At 41.4% G+C, this 21,354-nt stretch overlaps 2 protein-coding genes across 5 annotated transcripts in view; one reads left to right on the plus strand and one right to left on the minus strand.

Moving 5' to 3' along the window:
- SYN3 (synapsin III) overlaps positions 1-21,354 on the minus strand; it is a 189,562-nt gene that overhangs the window by 97,408 nt on the left and 70,800 nt on the right. The window lies entirely within an intron of this gene.
- The window catches only part of TIMP3 (TIMP metallopeptidase inhibitor 3), a 37,462-nt gene that overhangs the window by 6,974 nt on the left and 9,134 nt on the right, over positions 1-21,354 (plus strand). Inside the window, exon 2 of the mRNA XM_014307379.2 lies at positions 18,618-18,700. Within this exon, the coding sequence (XP_014162854.1) occupies positions 18,618-18,700 (83 nt within the window). The remainder of the gene's footprint in view (positions 1-18,617; positions 18,701-21,354) is intronic.

The raw sequence follows: 21,354 nt of genomic DNA on the forward strand, positions 1-21,354 counted from the left end.
GCTGGTGTTTACATAAGACCTTTCTAAAGGGCAATTTGAGCCCTTAGAAACAGTATACAGACAGTAAAACTCTAGCTAAATAGCAGAGAGGTGCATATACAAAAAATTATATCAAACCTCATAAAAATCAGCTATGGTTTGCCTGCAGTGTAGAATCTCATTTTTACTTTAGGAAGAAAAGAGGGGGTTTGGGGTGTCCCTCCTTGGAAGAAATGTGCCAAGAACCAGGTGAGAGCAGTGCTTGGGGAGTAGGGAGGCCATAGTCACTTTAGGGATATGGTCTTGGGCTGTGCTAGTGGGTCTAGAGGTCTGTGTCAGTGGGCTCAGCTTTGAAAACTTCTGTCTTTATTACAGGCTGGGGAAGAGAATGGCCATAGTAAGAGGCTCAGCGGGAAAGGTAATTAGAAGCTGCAGGAGTGGCAAAGGCCCTCCAGAGACTACCTCAGAGTATAAGGAGGAGAGAAGGACTCCTGGAGAAGGTAAAGGTGCAATGTAGAAGCCCCAGTGAAGAACTAGTACAGGTTTGTCAACCCAGGAGGAGTCACTCGCTGTGACACATGGCAGGCCACCCTGCCTGGAGCTATGGGAACTGTGTGGGGCATGCCTAAGGTGGATCTTATCCATCCAGGAAAGCAAGCGTGCACTTGGTCTTCAGGGATCACTTCATTAGGAGAATCACCGTAAAACAATCTGCTTTTCTATTGATTGATCCCTAACAGCCTATAGCATGGTAATTTCTGACTGGCAATCAAAGCTTAGGCTTTGAAAAAACATGGCCATGGACGGAACACATGCCTTTATCAGGACTCCAGCCAAGCTGTTGCCTTCCTCCATTCAGATGAATGCAAAGTTCCTTCAAGTAGCCCTTCAAGAAATGCAGGTTGTCTGGGTGTGTGGGCAGGGCTTGGTCTTTTATTTTTGCCAGGTGAGTTATAAGGAAAATACTGCTTAGCTGGAAAATTATTCACATTGAGCAGCAGGAGGAGCAAATGAAATGAAGCCATATATAACATGCTGTCTAAAGGCACTTTTGAAATACATGATGTAGTAACCTGCCCCACTACAGCCAGGAGATAAAAGGAGAGTCTGCAGGTGGCAAAGCCATCATTGTTCAACACGTTGTTACTGATCCTGGGCAAAAATACACAATAATAAAAAAAACTACAATCTTCCTTAGCTACCTGTCTGTTCCTAAAGTGTCAGAGCTCTGTAATCCTGCTGGTTCGTAAGAGTTTAGGAGCAGTTTATTGGGAAGGTAAAAAAAGGCATGTTAAATGGCCCAAAGAGGGAAAAGCAACCTTATAGATTTTCCCCTTTCTTACTTCCTCAGTTACAAGCTCAGCTTTCTGCTGGCCTGCATGATCACTGGTACTTCAGCAAAGCAGCTATAAATTGCACCAAATTTATACAAGAATGAGCAGGTAGCAATGGCTACACCAGGTGCAACAGCACGAAGGTAACACATTATTACTTCTTGCTCCCTACTGAGTAATTAAAAAAAAAAAAAGTCACACAACAGCCCACAGGAAAAAGGAGTACTTCTGTTTCAGAGGGCTATATTCAAAATGACCCAAGCTCAGGCTGGCCTAGAATGAAGGACTTGAATTTTAACTCCCTCATGCTGCATTGTAATTACAGTATGGAGATTTCAACATCTGTTTCCTTTTCTCCATGTTTCCCTGAGTATTGGGTGTTACTGCAGTGAAGTCAGCAGGGAGGCCTGCTGGCATTATGTTAGTCTGTTAATTTTCTATAGAGGAGCACTGGAGCATTTGTTCAGACAACAAGTTCAATCTCTCATGCTCAGTGAATACACGAACAAGCAAAGATCTTGCTCCTCTGATGTTTAATCAGCCCTCTCAAATTTCATGGATCAGCTGTAAATAGGAAGATTTCCCTCCAGTGAGCAGGTTTTGTTGTTTGTCTCCAAACAGTTAAAATGTAAGAGAAAAAAATGCTTTTGCTTGTACCAAGACAGGAAGACCACAGAATGGAAAACTTCCGCTTAACTTTGAAAGACGGGAAATGGCTGGTGTTGGAAAGGGAACAGGTAGAGGAGGAGTGCGCCAGGGGATATCTGTGGAAAACCAGCTATTCCCCAGACACTTCTTCAGCTCTGTGTTCTTTTGGAGGATGGAGTTCCAGGCTGACCCCTGTGCTCCAAGCCCTTTATACAGTTTCCAAGCACCCACCCTGGTTCTCTACTTCCTGCCTCCTCTGACACTGCTATAAATATCCTGCCTGCCTTTCCTAGGTCCAGAGAAATGCACATTGCAGATAAAACGGATCTGAGGTGACAGTATGAAACAGCTTTTAGACCAGCTCTTGTGAAGGGAGTGACTGTTGGGTCCTCTACTTTATCTTGTGAAGTGTGAGGTTTCTGAGTCCCTTGCTTTAAATTTCTTGAAGAGTGAAACATTCTCCTTATTTATCATGCACACCTCTGGATTAGGGTCCATGGGTGTGTTTCTAAGGAAATTATTTCCTCCAATAAATAACATTCTACATGAGGCACAGAACTGAAAGCTGAAAGAATTCTGGTATTTGGGAGAATGTAGGGTGGGGAAAAGATGGAACTAGTTGAGAGACCACACTGCATGCAAAGTATAGCACTTACAATACTGAATATCTTAAATGCTTTGGTGAGGTGGATCAGTCCAAGAGGAAATAAAAGAGTGAAGTGATCCCTGGGGCACTTAAATAGCCATCATGTACAGTACTTCAATAGCCACAAAATACCCAGCCCTCCCTTAGCATCCTGCAGGGCTAAAATCACAACCCAGAGAAGCGTGGGAAGACAAGAGCTGCAGTTCCTGTGCAAGAACTTCAGTATTGACAAAGATAGTGCTGGGGTGGGGGCAGGATGAGTTCTTAAGCCCTTTGTTTTACTTTTTTAAATATGAAGAGCAGCACCTGTCCCTTTTTTATTTTTTCCTTTTTTTTTTTTTTTTTGTTCCCCAAGGGGTTGGGGATTAAGGATTTAGTTGGTTATTTCCTTAGAGGATCAAGATTAAAAAAGAGACTTCAATAAGTCTCTTTCCATCTTCTCTACAGACAGTATGTTTTCAATAGAATTAAGCAGCTGTCCTGCTTTCCCCCACTGTATAACAGTTTGAAGCTTTACAGAATGAAGCAGAGAAATACAAGATTTTATAATATCAGATAGAACTTCTAGGTGTAATTTAGGAGACTCCAAGTTATCACAGGAAGGTTTTAAGGCATTCAGACAGAAGTTCAACTAGATCAGGTGGCAAATAGCTAGTGACTCTTATCAGTATTTTGCCTTTAACACCTTTACTTTGGAACTAACACACTGCAGCAGAATCTATGATAATGAGTCATTTGCATCATCCAGCGCAGCTGGAGTCCTGGTACTGATAAAATATACCTCCCAGAAGTGTGGTGTGGGATACTCTGACTTTCCCAAAGCTCCCTTCTCAGGCTGTCGTTTTAATTCCTTGTTATTGGAGATTGATTCAATCCATGGAGTTTTAAGTTCCTTCCAAAACTCTATAGAGACATATTTCAACTCTGAAGTCTCTTTTTCTTTATTGGGATGAGTGCCTAATCTACCTCCCACATGCATTCTAAATTGTAGCTATATCTTGAATTTGCCACTGTATTCTGTTTTCCTCTTTCTCTGTTTGACTGGGAGACCAACAGGGTGGAAAGCATGTCCTTGCCAGCCTTTATTCCAATGGCAGGTTTAAATTGACTGAAGAAATGGTGTAGATTGAGAGCATCAGACCGCACCTGTCTGGTGTATCTGGCTGTATGGGAAACAAAGCTTTCACTAGTACCGGAAAGTTTTCAAGCCAATAGGTTCCTTCCTGTCAGTGCAAGATCTCATGTTTGTTTCTGCATGCTCTTCTCACACCGATTTCCTCTAGTACTAATGGCTGTTGGAAGAGCTGGATAAAGGAAAGCACCAGGTCTTTCTTTCCCTCCTATTTCAGAAACTGCTTTCCTGTTTGTCCTTTATGCAGCATGGCAGCTTGGGCTATTGACGTAAACTTTGTTCTTTGTGCTGTTCAAAGCTCTTCTCTTCTGAATTTGACATTCTACTCACATCCTGACTGCTGTTTTGACAGAAAGAAGGAAAGAGGAGAGAACAGGATTCTAGGGTGGTCGTTGTCTTGGCACACCGAGGGATTCACATTTTTGTGAAGGTTCAGTGTTTGTTCATCAAACTGTCATAAGGTCAGCACATGGCAGTATTCCTCCAGTACATACTCCTCAATATATATGTGGACCAATGTTGGAAAGATTGACCAAAGTTGTTATTGAAACACTGTGGTGGTGCTTTGAGGAAGCATCACTAGGTTGCACTGTTGAAAAATATGGGAAAGATAGTTTTGGTTCAAAAAAATATCCAAGACCTGAATGGGAGAGGAATAATTCAGAGGAGTTTTCTAAGAGTAGCTTAGCCCACTTAGTTCCCTTCTCTGATGAAATCCAGCAGGGCTTGCAGTACCCCATCTTAATTTGGGAATTAGGACCAAAATGCTGATGTATGTGATTTCCCCACTGAATTTTGGACTGTGTCTCTTTATTCTACTTTTTCTTCTCATGTGAACATCACTGCTAGAGTTGCTGAAACATGCTATATTGTCATAAACATACTGAAATGCAATAATGTGGACAATCGTTGTACATTGGGATGAATGGGTGTTAAATAAAATAAAAGAAATCTTGTTTCTGTGTATTCCCTGGGTATTTTTCCTTGCCAAAGACCAGGCACTGAATGGAACTATACACTCATGAGTTAGCTACATGTTTGCCTGCCAATTTAATAGGAAGAGTAAGCACGATCTGTTATGCTTTTACCCAGAAAAACAAAGCTGTGTTTTGGTGAGATTTCACTATAATGATGGTGGTTTCAGATCAATTTTGGTTTTAGAATATATAGGCAGAAAAGCTAAAGCTGACAGAACCAGGCAATGCTGGTCTGCTTTCTGCAGAACCAGTAATGTTTCAGCTATTCAAGATTATATTTCTTCTCTGCCCTGTTTGGAAGGTGACAGGGGAATCCTTAATTGTCTTGTTGTGTTTTCCTTAAAATCCCTTAACAGAAAATGTTACTGCAATCTGAGGCAAGGAGAATGTAATCTGTGGCTGTTTTGCATAGTTGGATAATTTGTTGTTTTTGTTTTTCAGCCAGCTTGTGACTCTCTGAGGCTAATATTGTTCCAAATCTTATTAATAGCAGTCCTTAACATTTTAGAGGTTTTATCTTTTCATTATTATTCATACATGCTCATTTCTGAGTTTGCTAATGTGCGCTTGCATTTCCTCAGCTTCCTTGTTTGTGGAAGGAAGCTGTGGAAGGAAACTGTGCACCAACAGCATGATTTTGTTAACTGGGGTTCTGCTTATCCCACAGACTGTTAGAAGTGAACACGAAACTACACATTGTAAGCCACACCTCTGATTTTTCTCAGGGGAAAAAAAGCTCTGTAACTATTCTTAGTTGGTATATTATGTGTGAAATGAAGTAGTTCCAAGGGGATGAACAACTGCTATTCAGAGGGGAGTACCTTTATGCTTTGGTCTCCTCAGAGCTACAGCAGTTCAGTGTTCTTGAATCAGAGTGTATCCTTGGGTAGGAGCAAATCAGAGCCCGGGCAAGGCTGCCAAGCGCAGGCTTAGACGTGTGCCTCGTGTGCGTGTGTGTACATCTCGCAGTTCGGTGATGACCCCGGTGACTTCTTGAACTTTTAATGACAATGCAGCTGTCTGTTCATGGTGCTAATTAACCCAAAATCTGATTCCTCCCTCCCCCTCGTTATCCATTGCGTGAATGAGATGTGAAAACAAGAAGACGACTTTTCCCGTGCCCTTAGGGCTGTCTGAGCCTGGCAGCAGTGACCCTGCCTGAGCCGAACTGAAAGAGCTGCTGCGCAATGGCCCATACGCCTTTTTAATGGACTATTAAGATTCCACCTTCTCCCCCTCCCTCCAGTTCTGTAACAATTTGGAGCGATATGGCACTTAGGGGAAAACAGCTGCAGGAATAACTTCTCTTTTGGAAAGCCAGAGACAGCTGTTCAGTTTGTAAGTCTAGGGATTCCTCCACTACTTATTTAGGGCCTGATCCCACTCCAGTTAAAATCAGTAGAAAGTTTCCAACTGGGTTCAGTGGGCAGTTGAAGGAAGCAGCTTCAGGAAGTAGCCTGCAGTCAAACAATACTGCTTCAAAATGCTGGAAACAGCCAGAAAAGAAAATGAGAGTAGGAAAGCAGTTATCACAGAGTTGACTTTCTGACTTGCCTGCAGGCTCAAAGTACACGCACTAAGCAGGCTGATGAGGAACAGGTTAAATTAGTGTTTGTGGATCCTAAGTTGCTTTAAAAATGCTTTTTATAGGTCTATGTTCATTTACAGTCTGCAGCGTTGGCAGACTTTTATTGGCACAGTGAATTAAAGGACTGATCTTTGATGTTGAATGCTGATTTTAGTTTAACTACTCTGAAATCATAGGGGATAATGGCTTACTTTTTGAAATTATGCAAGTTCTCAGTACCTGCAGCTCTCATTGGTATGAATTTACTTGCCATGTCTGAAAAATGAGGAGAAAAATGGAATTACTCTTGCTGCTGTTATTAGAGATTGTTGTTGTCACCTGATTTATATACAGTGAAAGAGAAGGCTAGAAACTTGCTGATGAGGGTCAAATTTTCTGCTTCATAGAGAATTTTGAAATGGTAGAAGTTTATTCCATCTGAAATGTGAGGAAAAATTATAAATTGGAGTTTCAGCATGATATTTTCTAGGAAAAGTGATTCAGATACATCTGAATCTAATGTTTTGAAGGATTAATTGAAAATGTCCAATTTGACTGAAGGTGTCTTTCATGTCAGCATTAAGACTTCAAGTGCAGTTGAAGGGAATTGCTGAGGCAGGTTAAAAATAGGTCAATTTTTTTCTGAGAAAAAAATGAAAAAACCAGTTTTGCGGGAGTTGATACTTTCTGTAGAAAATTGTGACTTAAGTAAAGCCATGATCCCTGAGAGGAAAAAGCCTTTCCAAAAACATCCCTGATGGCTTAACAGTAACAGCCTCCCCTTCTGGAAGTGATGATTTTGATCAGGTTACACGCTGCCTCTCAAGCTGGGAGAGATTCCAGTTCATTAGTCCTTCTAGGCCTGTAGTAAGCTTTTTCTGAATGCTCAGAATTCCCTTTAAAATACAAAACTAGCTTTTCCTGAATGCTGAGAATTCCCTTTACAACACAAAACTAGATTCCCTTTGCTTGCTCCAGTCCTTGTCAATAGGCTGTTCTCCTTGTGTTTGCTGCATTAATGAACAAACAAGTTTGCTTTGTGATTGTGTTGCTGCCAGTGGACTGAGACGAGGTATTTTCCCTTGTATTTCCGTTAGTTCCCTCCCTGTCAATGTTTAAACAAACTTACACCTGTGTTCCAGGTGCGAGCTTAACTCCAGCCCTGAAAAGCTGGCTCTTGGGAGTATGGTTCATTACTTTGCCAAAATAGTCCTGTTACAGCAATGTCTGAGGAGACTGAGACAGGCAGGAAACAGTCAGGCTTGGTGGATACCCTGGAAATGATTACCCTTCTCTGTAAACATTCAGCACTGCCATATCCAGAGAACTTCTGCCTCCCAAACAGTTAATGGACCTTAGAGCATTCAAAAATAGCCATCACTGTGCCAGGGCAGCTGTGAAATGATTACCCAACCACATCTTGTGACCTTTAGGTTTTTTCTAAAAAGTTACAAGGACACCTAAGAACTGATATGGGAATGCAAGTTTGCCTCCTTCAAATTGGAAATTTATGAAAGTTTTCAGTAAGAATTCTTTCCGAAGCTGGCAAACTCCAGTAGCACAGATGAGCTAAGTGACTGGTACATTCACTTCAGAGTGAATCTCCATCAGATTCATATGGTCAGACTTGAGCATTTCCATTTAAAGCAAACCCACTTACTATCAGCACTGTCTAAGAATAAAACAACATGGGTTAGTCTTTAATTTGTATAAATATTTGTTGTGCAAAAAAAAAAAAGTCAGCAATTGGTGTTAGACAGGCACGAATAACCATTCAGTGAGTTCTCTGCACTTACACAAGTCTGGCTAAGAGTCATAACTCATTAATATGTCATTGGTAGCACCAAGGATGTATAGAAGCACCCTAGTAATGATACACTACTTCTGGAAATTCATTTTGATTATGGTCTACTGGGTTGTTCATGGATACGAAATTCTGATGAAAAGTATGTGTGAAGAAAGTAGAAGAATTTGGATAGTAGAAGAGTGAGATGCAGTTTCCATGGAACACCTTAGGCTAGTCTGTCAGTAGGACAGTCAAGGAGTTTGAGCAAACTATTTAAGAAGGAAGGTGACTGACCACTGGCTATCTACCTTTTCTGCTGTCAGTGCTCTGTGTCATTGCACAGGGAGAATCCTGTCTTCAGAGCCAGAGGATGCACAGTGTGCAGTATTTGTGTTGCTTATGTAAGGAACTGGTGGCTTTGGTTTTTTGGGGATTTTTTTGATTGGTTGTTTTTTTACCTGATTTCCCCAAAAAATTAACACTGAGTTCTTGAAGCCTTCTAAAGTCAAAAGTGAAGGATGATGCTTTGAAATGCAGTTTTGACAGGGCACTCTGGAAAGTTCTGGATATGTGGGCAGGGACTTCTGGAAAGTTCTGGATAGGCAGGCAGATTAGTCAAATTGCCCTGCTATTGTCCTAACCATGACCTTGTATTGTCCTTGTCCTTGATCTGTAGGCTCCTGGGAACTGTGTTATGTGAGGCTCACTCAGGACTCAGGGAGGTTTCCTACTCGCTTTAATGAACAGTGAATCAGGATCTGAGTGCTACACCTAAAGCTTTACGTGGTGCTCAGACTCCATAAAATTCTTCATGTACCTAAGATCAGCTACATGGTAGTAATTACTGTGATTACAGAACAGACATTAATAAAATGGGCAATTAGTAAATTCCTTAAGCATTGTGATATAACCAGAACTGTGTCATGGATGTTTCCCGTGTATGTGCACAGTCTGCAGATGCTGGCAGCTTGAGAACAATTGATGATGTCTCCAGAATGGTGGGCAAAGATACGCTTCTCATTGGGGAAATTATTTGAATGCAGATTTACTTTCAGGGTCTGGCAGACCAAATACTAGGTCCTGTCAGGCCCAGTGTGAATAGGAGCAGCAGAGCAGTCCCTGTAGGCCTGACCTGGTTAAATATATATACCTCTCTGGTATGGACAGCTGCTTAGCGTGTCAGTTTAGTGCAAGTTTTGTAATGCAGGAAGGAATTTGCAGGCCCACCCAGTACCCTTGAAATCTATACATGTTCCCAAACAGTTCTTCCTCTCTAGCTCCTACGTGCAAAATTGAGCATAAACCATGTGATCAGTGGAGTGTGGCCTCCTTGCAGAAAGCTGGCACCCATCCCAGATGGGCAAGGTGCTGGAGCAAGGAGAGTTCTCTGAAGTAAGTTGATGAAGCAGGGAGTGTCCAGGCCTGGGGCTTTTGATAATCTCTCTTTTGAAAGGTTTACATGGCTGTCAGAGATGCCCTACTTCTAATGCATAGATGAAAACTGACTTCAGATGTTCTCTTTAGTAGGACTGTCTGTCCTCCTCCTCTTCCTCCTGTTGAACTGTTTGGATCTGGTGCCCAGTGGGTTTGTGGATTGCACAGTGAGTTAAGAAAGACTAATAAATTGGCAGATTTAGCTCAAAAATTTTTATATTGTATCCTTAAAAAACACAGTGATGAATTTATGATGCTTGTTAACTCTGGTTATACCCCAAGGGAAATCTAGCACTAAGGACAAAAACATGCCAGTTCTATGTGTCTGGTTTTACAGAAGTTTCATTATTACTTGTAATGCCAAGTAGCATCTACCAGGTTCAAGCCCTGGGCATTCACTCGTCAAGTGCTGGATCAGAACATCTTCCCTCACCTCCTCTTTGATGTATGTGAGCCATCTCTTGGCTGTTTAGTGGAGACAGTGGGTTTGTTCTGAAACCTGATATTAAGCTGCAACACAACAGCCTACAGAAGAAACTACCATAGCCCCATAAAGCAACTTATCTACAACTTTACAGGCTGGGGACTTCCCTTTCTCAGCAGAATTGAAACTTCCTGGGTAATTCATAGTAAATTAAAAAAAAAATTCAGAAGGGTGTGTCTACATTGCCTCTTCAACCTGAAATCTCATTGTGTACCCATTTTGTTGTACACCAGAAAACAACATCATTTGAGAATTGTTTAGTTTCAACAGTACTTTGTTCTTTAATGAGTGCCCATGACCTCAAGAGAAAAAAAGTCTGCCCCATGTGAATCAGAATGGGATTTCGGTGATTGTGGTAGGTTCTTGAAAATATCACTTGATCCATTTTAATCACTTTAGCACTCGTTCTTGCAGTTTATCATCATGATCTGTGGAAATAGAAGATCAGCCTCATTACAGCTGTATCACTAAATCACAGGCAAAGGACATATTTTCTCCTTGCAGAGGCTGCTCCCCTAACTGTATTCTTTAGGCAATTCGTCTCTCATCATATGCTCCAATTTGCTTTCCATGTTACTGCTCACTTGATGGGTTGGGAAACGATCAATGCCAGATGCACATTCCTTTCAGGCAGTAAATGCTCCTGCAGCAGTAAGTTATGTGCACCAGCTTCTTGTTTCATTAAAATCACATATGGTTTCCATTTGCCCCTGATTGGTCTCACATCAGCTCTGCCATATTCTCTGAGTGGAAAGCTTGGACCTGTGGCTCCTTTGAACAATTCCAAAGAACTGTGGGAAACCAGAGCCTTGTCTCAGCCTGGCTTCCCCTGGTCCTCTATGTACTGTGTTGAGAGGTACTTGATCTGGAAGAGAGGGCTGAACTAAATCTTATTCTGTTGCACCAATTGTATGTAGACAAAAGGAAATGGAAAAGGTGTTTTGAGCTGAGTATTGCTCTGAGTCATATACTTGTTATCCACTGTTGTAAGCTGGCTTTGGAAGAGCTTTTGTTTGATAGTTTTGACAACCATCTTTCCAACACTGCTAACCTTGGCTGAAAGCATTTCTGCCTTTGGCAGTTGTCAGAGACACAAAATGAGGCAAAATGCACTCTGCTGAAAATACTCCTTGGAGAATGCACTTTGCTGAAAACATTCTTTGGAGAGGGATGCGAGATGCTTCTGCTGTGCTCTGTGCATGAGACACTCCCTTCTCCTCCCTCCACTTGTATCATTTTTCCTTCCTTTTCTCTGATTCTTGCCTACTGCCTTTTGCCTTTAGCCTGAATTCAGCTTCCAGTGATGATTTTAAAAATATAGGTGGAAAGTAAAAAAAAAAAAGCCTGCCAAAAGGGAGACAGAAAAATGTCTAGTTGGCAGGAATGACATTGTTTTCTTCTTTTATTTTACCACAGTGTTCTCAATGCTGTAGGCACACTCATTACATAGTCCCCAGTGTCTCTGCTTAGATCTATAGCAAACCTAGAATGTTTTGTTAATGCAAGTTGTGAGACTAACTCTGCAATGCTTGTAACTCCAGTAACTCAACTCTGTGCCTGATCTAGCTAATCTCTTATGTCTACCTGGCTTCACTGAATTTAGTAGCTGGTAGCAACAGACAGTGGGTTTTTTTTCTTCTTTCTTTCCTTTAGCTTCTGTGTTTTTCATGAGGTATTTCCTGAAGCTAGTTTTTGCATGCACTAACATCTACATATGGATCTAAGAGATTCTACTTGGACCTTTTAAATGAATATAAATGCATTTTAGATCCATCCATTCTTCCTTCTCCATTCAGTCTTCCTTCTGTATTCCCAACAGTGTGTATAATGGGGAAGCAGGGGAACTAACACCAGGAGTTAAATGCAGGGGAAGTGCTGGGCAGTTGAAGGGAGTTTGAGCAACTGGCCAAGTTGCATATAGGAACCTGAAAGAAATGTCCAGAAGAGAATTTGCAGGTTCTCATTTAACAGACACCTCTTGTTTCTCTCTGATTCTTATGTATTTCAAAGAGTGCTTGGACTTCCATAAGATCAGATGCGCCATACAGGGAGGGAGAAAATGCTTGATACCGCTGCCATCACAAATCACAGAATCACACAGAATCACACATAATCACAGAATTTCTAGGTTGTATCCAGTTAATAAGCGACAGGTGAAATGCCAAGCACTAACCAAGTTCTGCTTGGTTGTTTTATGCAACCTTGTTTCTTTAATTTATGGTCTTGTTGGGAGGACTAACTTTCTCCCAAGTAAAGCCCTTCTGGAGAAGCATATACTCTTTGAGGTGATGGAAGGTCTGACACAATCCAAATCTTGTATGATAAAGATGTATCACTCCTTATTTTGCAGTGTTAGAAGTCAAGAAGCACAGCATGTTGTGCAAACAGAATCTCAGTGGCAAGGAAATCTGCAGGGATGGGATATGTGGTTAATATTTAGCAAGTGTAATTGTGATCAGTTGTTTTATATGGAGCTTAGGCCTGGGCAAACCCATTTAATTGCCTTCCACTTTTCATTGGGGTGGCCTTCAAACAGACTTGCCATGCCACAGACAGGGGAAGTTTTTTTGGAACTGTAAAACAAAGGCCAAAAGTAAATGTCATAATTCTGGCTAGAACAGAGGAAGGAAAGTTATCTCTGTCTTGCTTTCCTGTTTTTATTTAGACTTTCATTGTTAGTTACCAACACACTTGCTGATGTAAACAAACACACGTCCTTTACAATGTGATATTTATGTGACAACTGACTGGCAGAGGTGAATGGTGTTGAAAAGGTGCTCTCTCTCTGTTAGTGTTCCTGAGAGCACTTTGAAAAGACAAGAAGTCAAGATTTGGAGTGCCAATAATGGGAACTAGTTTGTTGGTCAGGGTATGAGAAGACGGACACCAGCAGTGAACCTCTTAACTTCACTACTTTTTTTTGCTTCCTTGGTGTTCTTTGGTGATGCTGTATACCAGCACAGCTGAATTTGACTTCTTCAAAGACAAAGCAAAAGGGGTTTGGTTTGCCTTTTTTGGCTTTGGATGAAGGTCATGATGGAATGAGGCAAAAGAAAGCTTCTCCGTGGTATTTTTTCAGGCTTCTTGTGCTTTGCAAGAACCCTTCAAATTCAACACTCTGATTTATAAAAGAATTCTGTTTTGGTCATGGAGGAGGAGGCAACTTTCAGTAGTAACAGATCATCAAACTGGCTGGAGGCTTCTGGTTTTTTCCCCTCTTCAGAAATCCCCTGCTGTGATCAGTGTTTCCCTCTCGTCTCTGCTTTCCTGTGGAAGTGGAGGAATGGGTGAAGGGCTGCTATCTATTCCCTCTCCTAAACCAGGCACCAGGTACTTGCTGCTCATAGAAGCCTGCAGCCACCGGGTAATTTAATAGAGCCTCCCAAAAGGCTGCATACAGTTGGGCCACACTTACAGTTCAAAGGACAAAATCCACCTTTAGTTATGGTCCTCTGGTTTTAGGGCAACCAAGAGTGTTGACAGTAATTGCTAACAGATCAGCCAGGGCAGTGGGAAAAGGAATGGATCTTGTGAGAGTGAGCAAGGGAGACAGCTATTCTATCTTAGCAGCACCATCAGCACCAGTACTAGAACATCTGTGTGCAAAAGCATCCTGCCTTGACCACATTAGGGACACCCCCATAAATGACACTCAGTAGTGTGTTAGGTATACTCAGAGAAGTCTAAAACATACCAGCTGCCTTAGCCCTGTGTGATGTGAGCCCTCTAGCATGTACCAGCACAGAAAGGAGTTCTTGTGAGGCAGATCAAATGAGAGAGCTGCTAGTAAAGCTGGTAAAAAGGTCTCAGTAAATTGCTCATGGAAGTGAAGCCTTGTATAGTCTTTGGATAAATAAAATGGCAGCCATCCTCCTTGGATAGCATATCATGTGGCTGGTGTTAAAGCAGTGTTTTTAAGTGTTGGTGTAATCAGTGGCCTCAGGACAGAAGGAGCTTCTCTTCAGCCTCCCAGTCACATTGCTGCTCCCTATATATTTTATTTGGCCGCTATGTCAGAATAACTTGTCTGGATAGAATAATTTGTCCCATGTGTCTCCATTAGTAAACAACAAGTCCTCCACATCCTTCACTCACTTAAATGCAATGAGCATGCATTTCAGCCAAAGCTCTCACGTAAAATTACTTATATTGCACACCAATAAAATAAATCCTTGAAACAATAATGAGAAGTGTAGCAGTTGTTACCCTCCTGAGCTGTTCATGGTAATTGGTCACGAGGGAAATGGGTTTGGAGCAAATCCTGGTCTCTGAAGGGTGTGCCTCCATTTAAAATGCTGTTTATGGATGACAACCAGCCCACTTGCATGAAAGCATCTGGTTCTCATGGTGCAATTGAGCAAGCAGCTGGGATTGGTGGTGTTAGCCTGGGTCTGTACCGCTGCCCTCTCATCAGGGGAAGGTAAGATTTGGGACAGGGTCACCATCTAGTGGCTGGTCCCGATAAAGGACACGGGCTGAATTGAACCGGGACATTTGGTGTTGCATATCGGTGGGGAAGACGAGCTGCCACACATGTAGTAGTTACTGTGTGCCTGGATGGAATTATTTGGTAGCTACAAGTCTTTTCACCACGTTGTTTCCTCAGCTTGGCAAATGCATGTTTTAATCTCTGTTTTAATCTCTGTTTTTCTGCTCCTTGACTCATGCAAAGAATGCCTTCTGCCATCTCAGATGTAAAGTCAATGTCCTCTTCTGCTTCATGCCTTGCCTTTAGGCCTATTCTCCCTTGAATCCTTGAGAAAATGGCCACAGAGTAAGTGATAAGGTAAAGAGTACTTGAGTTAGATATGTGTGCATATGGGCAAATATGTTGTTCCTATTCTGATTTGTTTGCCTTTGTAGGACCTCATCCAGGGACATTTGGAAAAGATCTAGGTGATTTTTGCCTGTATTTATGAGAGTTCTTGCACCTGCAGGCAGTTTGTACCACACTAGAGATGCCAGTGAAACACAAACCAGTAGCTGCTGGCACTATACTAGTCCTGCCAAATCTGAGCCATCTCTGTTTTCCTAACTACCAAGCTAGTTTACATTAAAAAAATGCAAACAAAAACCACAAAAAAGCCAAGGAAAAGAGATAAATACACTAATAATTTGTGATACATTCTTAGATGCATTTCTTGAATACTCAAACACAGCAGGTTATTATTTTAATTATTTTTTTAGAGTATCAACTAAAAGCCTGGTTTCCTTCCTTTCATGAGGGGATGTTTCCTCCTTCAATTTTTAAATCATGTCAAATGTTGAGAAGCAGTACATATGTTTTCTCCTCTTTGTATCATGGCATGGCTGCCATGCTTATCTTACCAAGATTTATATCCTTGTCTAATTTAGCTTTTCATAAATAATTACAAATCACTCATGAGACCTTGCCAACTGCTCCAGTCCCACAAAGTGACCTGACCTGAAACCCCAAAGTACTGAGAAACATTCATCTTGGAGTATTTTCATAGGCAGTGCTTCAAAGGAATTGTGGTTTAAAAATATGCAGCTATTTTGGTGACCACTTGTGTGGGATAAAGTTCCCATCAGTAATAGCAGGACTGTAATAGAGCTTCAAGGAGAAGGGAGGAGCTCAGGAGAGCAGTCACAGCACCCTTTGCCTCATTCTGCTCAAGAAGTAGGATCTGCAGCAGTAAACAGTCAACTTCATTAACTTAACATGGACTGAATTTGCAAGAGAAATGCTGTAAATTTCAGATAAATTGCAGGGAGTGGAAAGTTCTTCTGGCAAGTAGGCATGGCCCCTGCTCAGTCAGGAGCAATGTTCTTTATTTTCTGGCCAGGTGTGAAGAGTGGCCCAGCCATATATCTGGAGAGTGGTGGCTTGAAGGAGCAAAGATACGGACTGGGAAACACGTGGCTGCAGGTGTGCAGCGTGGAGCTCTGCTCTGAGCAAGGTGTACAGGTGGCTCTCGTGAGTGGAGCCTTAGGGGGTTGAAGCTACACACGCATGAGCAGTTCTGAGCAGTTCTGTCCATCCAGCATTTCTCTCCAGTGGCTCAGAGGCATCTCATCCTCAGGGACAGGAATTTAACCTCACAAATTACAGGTGATAGACCTAACTTGGAATGTTCTCTGCTACTGGCTAACAGGTTGTTTTTTCCTTTAATATGGGAAAAATTGTGCAGGGTGGGTTCTTTTTTTTCATTTCTAGCTCTTCAGTGAAGAAAAAAACTTAGCTAGAAGTGTTACCATCGGAGTGATAAAGGCACCTTCTCTGAAAAACAGAGGACTTGACCCTCTTACAAAAGGCTTGAAGTGATAGCTCACACGAAGGTTTCTCATGGCTTTTCTAGTTCAATTTGCTAGGATGGTTCTCCAACTTTATTAGGGAATAGTAATAGAAAAATACAGACCCTCTACTTGTTTGCAAGGGTATTATTAGTTGAAATCAGAATGCTCTAATGTAGTAGTAGAGATATGCATTTTTAATATTTGGTGAAGCTGTTGGTTAGTCCATAAATCAAAGTTTTTGTCTGAAATGGCTGTGGTACCCTAACTAGAAGTCAAAGGACTGACAAGCTAGGAGTGAAACACATGAAGAAAATGTTTTTTTAGGTATTTTGTCAGCAACTGAGAATGTGCTTGTCATCTTATATGCTAACTATGTTCTGGTTTGGAAACCCTAACATTTTGTAATACTGACTTCTAGTATATTTCTTATAATTGTCAATAAGATATAAATTTTTTTTGTTCATGTTACATGTGTTGGGCAAACACCAGTTTTTTTTCAATTTCAGTGTATCAGCAAATGAAGATAAGATTTTTGACACTCTCTGCTATAGACTCCAGTGTTAATGAGCTGTCCTGGAATTCACAAAGCCTTAAGGAATTATGTTCTTTCTCACTGACCCTTGGACAGTCTGGTTTCTGTAGCTTTGCTGGTGGTTGGGGGCAGCAAGTGGAGGAAGCTAGTTCTTTAAAGATATTTGCGGTCCTCAAGCACACGGTTCAATACGGCTACTAAAATTTGAAGATGAGAGTAAATTGAAGTTAGAACAACTTGTTAAATAGAAGAATCAATAAAATTGCTTTTACTGCCATTGGGAAATAGAAGTTTAAAAAAAATTGAAGTTTTACACTTAGTGAATGAAGGTTTTGTTGGTTCTTTGAATCAAAGCCAAGACTGTCCTACCTAGTTTAAAATTTCTTTGACAAGTCTGGCTGAAGCACAGGATAGAAATCAGAGCAGAGTGGATTTGTCTTCATTTCACACCACCCTCGTGGAACAAAGTCCAGGAACTGGTGTGTAAAACCAGACCTATCTATTCCTTCAAATCTGTTCCGATTATTCCAAAAGTTGGGACAAGCTTTTTGTCTCCTTAGTTGGACCTAGGTAGTGAAAAAAATCTTAGTCTTCTCTTTTTCCCCATTCCTTCCAGTGGGCTTCTACAGATTTGAAACCTAAATAAACTAAGATGCAGCAAGATGCTTGTTTAACGTCCTTTATATTCAGGAAAACGAATCCCAGAACTTTGTTGCTACTGTTAGATAGTGCTGTAATGCAAATAACTCACTGTATTTTCCTGCTTCCACCTCTTTGGCTCATTTCTATGCCTCCCTGCATTTTTTTTTGTTTTCTGTGATAGATTAAAATGGATAATGCCTGCCTGTCCCTGAACTTTGCTTCTCCACTGAGATGAGCAGGTAGTTGAAAAACTTTTTCAAAGAGGATCAATAAAACAATTTTTAAAATTTTCTTTTGTGTGTGAGTGGAATACCCCAAAAATGGATGAGCGAGAGAACCCTTCATTGAGCACTGACTGTAAACTTCCCACTAGATTAAAAAAAATCCTTATCTATGGGATGTCAAAATCCTTATTTGTGGTGGGTTGGGCTCAGCTGACATTGTTGTGGTGTATCTGTGGTACACTAGCAGTACCTGTGCCACAGAGCACACACTGCCCCTTGTTATCCGTGAGGAAATGCAGTGCAATGTACATAAGATCTGATGGGTCAGCTTTAGTTTGTCTTCCAGGTGACTTCTGGCTAGCCTGGCAGCTTTCACTGGGCACTTGGTGGTTGCTGAATGATCCAGTTTGCACAGCAGCTTTTTGTTCAAGGGAGCATTTGTTAGTTTTGTGGTACCTCAGAGGTGGCAGCTGTACTGAAATCCCAGATATGAGATATTCCAGTGCCCTGTACTGACTTGTTATGCTAATTGGGAAACAGAAGCTGCATTGGGCACACAAAGAACAATGTAAAAGTACTATCCTATTGAACATCATCCTGTGTCTTGAGAGTTAAGTCACTACAAACTTTGCTTGGTGCAAAGATTTTAATCTGTCTTGGTCCCAGCTACAGTCTGCTTTGCAGATTTCAGTGACATTTAATGACAAATAATGCTTGTTCTTATTCTTCATATAGAACTGGATTTCCTCTAAATAAATACCTGCTTTGCCATCCCTTTTTACATACCTTCACTATGTGTGAGACTTAGAGTAAATTGAGAGGAAGGTTGACCTGGACTTTTGTTTATTTTACAGGATAACGTATGTAAACAGTTTTGGTTTTGGTTTGTTTTTTTTTTTTTAAGTGGAGGATATAGCAAAAATGTTGTGTAAAGTTGTCTATAATTTGCTGTATTTTTCTCTCCCTTATGACAGTGATCCGAGCTAAAGTGGTGGGGAAGAAGCTCATGAAAGATGGGCCCTTTGGAACAATGCGATACACGGTCAAGCAGATGAAGGTATGTTTGCAGACATTTCCCATGGGCTAGGAGACATGGTAAGGAATCTAATTAACACATAATAACAAACACTTTGAGTACTTAACAGCACCTCCACTTTTTGTACTGGCCATACAGAAGGGAAGGAAACAAGCAATTGGTAGAAACTTGCCTGAAGAGGGGAAAGGAGCAGGAAGAGATCATTCCTGACATACAGTGCTGAATACCTGAATTCTCCCATTATTTTAAGATTTCTGGTAGTAAAAGATGCCAGATGGTCTTCTCTAGGTACTGAAGAAGTGTTTTGTGTTCAACATGCACAGTGTTAGACTGGAAATGCCAGCTTTTCCATGCAGCACATTCATTAAGTCCAAGAAGGAAATTATGGTAGGGGGTCTGCCAGCCTTTGGGAGAGTGCTCGTTTTCTTCTTTCCTTGCTTTCTTTGTGACCACTAGTTAGGATTACAGCATTTTTTCCATGTACAAAACAAATGAAAATCATATAGTGAAGTCTTTATATAAAGCTAAACAGAGCGTTGTAGCTTTTAAATATTGTCAGCTTAGAAGAGCTGAAGTATTGATTCAGAGATGAAAAGAGGTACAACTACACCAGTTGCTCGATTTCTTTAGTTTCTTTCTTCAGAGCTCTAATTATTTGCTGCACAAACTGCACTCAACCTGCTGCTTTGGACTTAGGTTTTTCTTAAACTGCCCCCTTGTTATGTAATGCTAAAAATCAGCCTTAGATTGTTTTTCTTGGCAGTGCCATTCCAGTCATAAGACTGGTTTATGTCTTTAGGAAAAAAGAAAAAAAAAAGAAAGGGAATGGAAAAGCTTGGCAGAGACTGCAGAAATCTGAAACATATTAGACAAAGTAAAGGTTCAGAAAAAAACAGTCACTTGCTTGCCTTGTAACAGTAACTCTCTTTATAAGGCAGTTTATAGCTAAGCACGAAAGCTGGGAGGAGGAGACGCAAAGCCTGTTTCATAAGCTGTCGCAAAACCATGCACGTAGCCAAATCTGGTCCTAGCACGGCTTTTCCACAAGAGTGGAATGCCTGCACTTTGAATAAGAGGGCGTGAGGTGCTGGGCTTGTTAACTTCCTTAAAAACCTTAAAAATTTCTCTGCAAGATTCCAAAGGAAATATACATTTGTAAAAAAAATAACAAACCAACAACTGGTTGTGTTGGCAATAATGAGACAATACTGCCACTTTTTTTTTTTTTTAATGGCTGTTGTTGGCTTCATCAAGCTTGCAGCACTCTGCCTTTCTTCTCCAGTTTTGTCACTCTCCAGCTCAGCAAGTGTATCCTGCTTCACAAAACTACTCAGTGTCCACATGCTGCAGTGACTTCATCAGCTTCTCTTTCTGATTTCATCCTGGTTTGTCCAGTACCACTTCTTTTCCTCCTTCTCAGCCAAGAGTTTGGTGCTTCCTGTCTAACATATGACCATGAACAGTGATCTAGAATGATGGTAGTGCCTTGAAATGAATTACTGCCCTATTAACCACTCAGAACAGTGCCCCACTTCTAATTAAGACACCTGAGCTTGTCACGGCTGTTTTCATTGGGTTGTTCTGCAGCACAGGGCCTTTCTGCAGGAGCAGTTCCACAGTGTTTTTTAGGAAGTTATGTGTCCAACAAAAGCAAGTGGGATTTTAAAAAGGAAATCGTATGTTGGTCAAACTGCCCTTATGTCTGCTGCTTAGATGGTGGGATGTTGCACTGGACATTTAACTGTGACCTTTGGCAGGAAGGAACCTGAAGCAAAGTGCTCAGTAGGACTGGAATGTCCGGAGGACAAAGTTCTTCATAAACAAACAAACCAACTGTCTTCTTTGGAAACCCTGCTGTCTTTCTGCTTAGAGACTTCAGTATAAGGAGGGATTTAGATCCATACAGTGGGGGAGTTCTGAGTGACACAGCAAATTTTTCCCATTGTTTACTCCAATGAAAGCTAGGAGGCCTATGGCTCTGCACAGCTGTATGGGAACAACTCTGAAGATAAAACTAACATGTCAGTCTGCATAAACCCTTCTGCACCTGCAGGTGAAATATAAACAAGCCGTTTAGTCTATCAGTGTGTGCTGAATTGCTGTGGAAAGCACTGAAAGCCTTAAAGGGCAACAAACCATCTCTGTAGTCCTTTCACAGGCTCCTTGGAGTTTGTGGGTTAGATTCTTGATCTCACTAATATTCCTGAACTCATTGCTGCATTTCACAACTAAACCAACTTGGGGCCTGGACTGGAGCACAAGATCAGCCCACAGGGACAGAACAGTGCTGGGCTTTCTAGAGTTCAGGTTTGTTGTCTGAAGAGGTCTTGTGCTTTTCCAAGCAATCTCTGCCTCTCCCCACTGCTTTCTCAAATAATATAAGAATGCTTTGAGATCACGTGTCATAAATCTGCACAGGAGTAATCTAACCCCTACATGTTCCGTGATCTTGCAGTGCATTCTGAGAATGGCCCAAGCCTATTTCAGGAAACTGCAAAGGAAACAGGGAGATAAGATGTTTCTCCTCCATGAGCACAAACAGTCCTGGTTGACCATGGCAGCACCCTGCACAGGCGGCCAGAAGGAAGGAGACTTTCTTGGTTTGTTGCTTATCTGTAAAATGAGTCTATGGGGGGAAATGTGATAGTCCCAAGAGGAAAGAAGTGGGGTAGGAT

This window comes from Geospiza fortis, unplaced genomic scaffold, assembly GCF_000277835.1.
Source record: "Geospiza fortis unplaced genomic scaffold, GeoFor_1.0 scaffold173, whole genome shotgun sequence".
NCBI lineage: Eukaryota > Metazoa > Chordata > Aves > Passeriformes > Thraupidae > Geospiza > Geospiza fortis.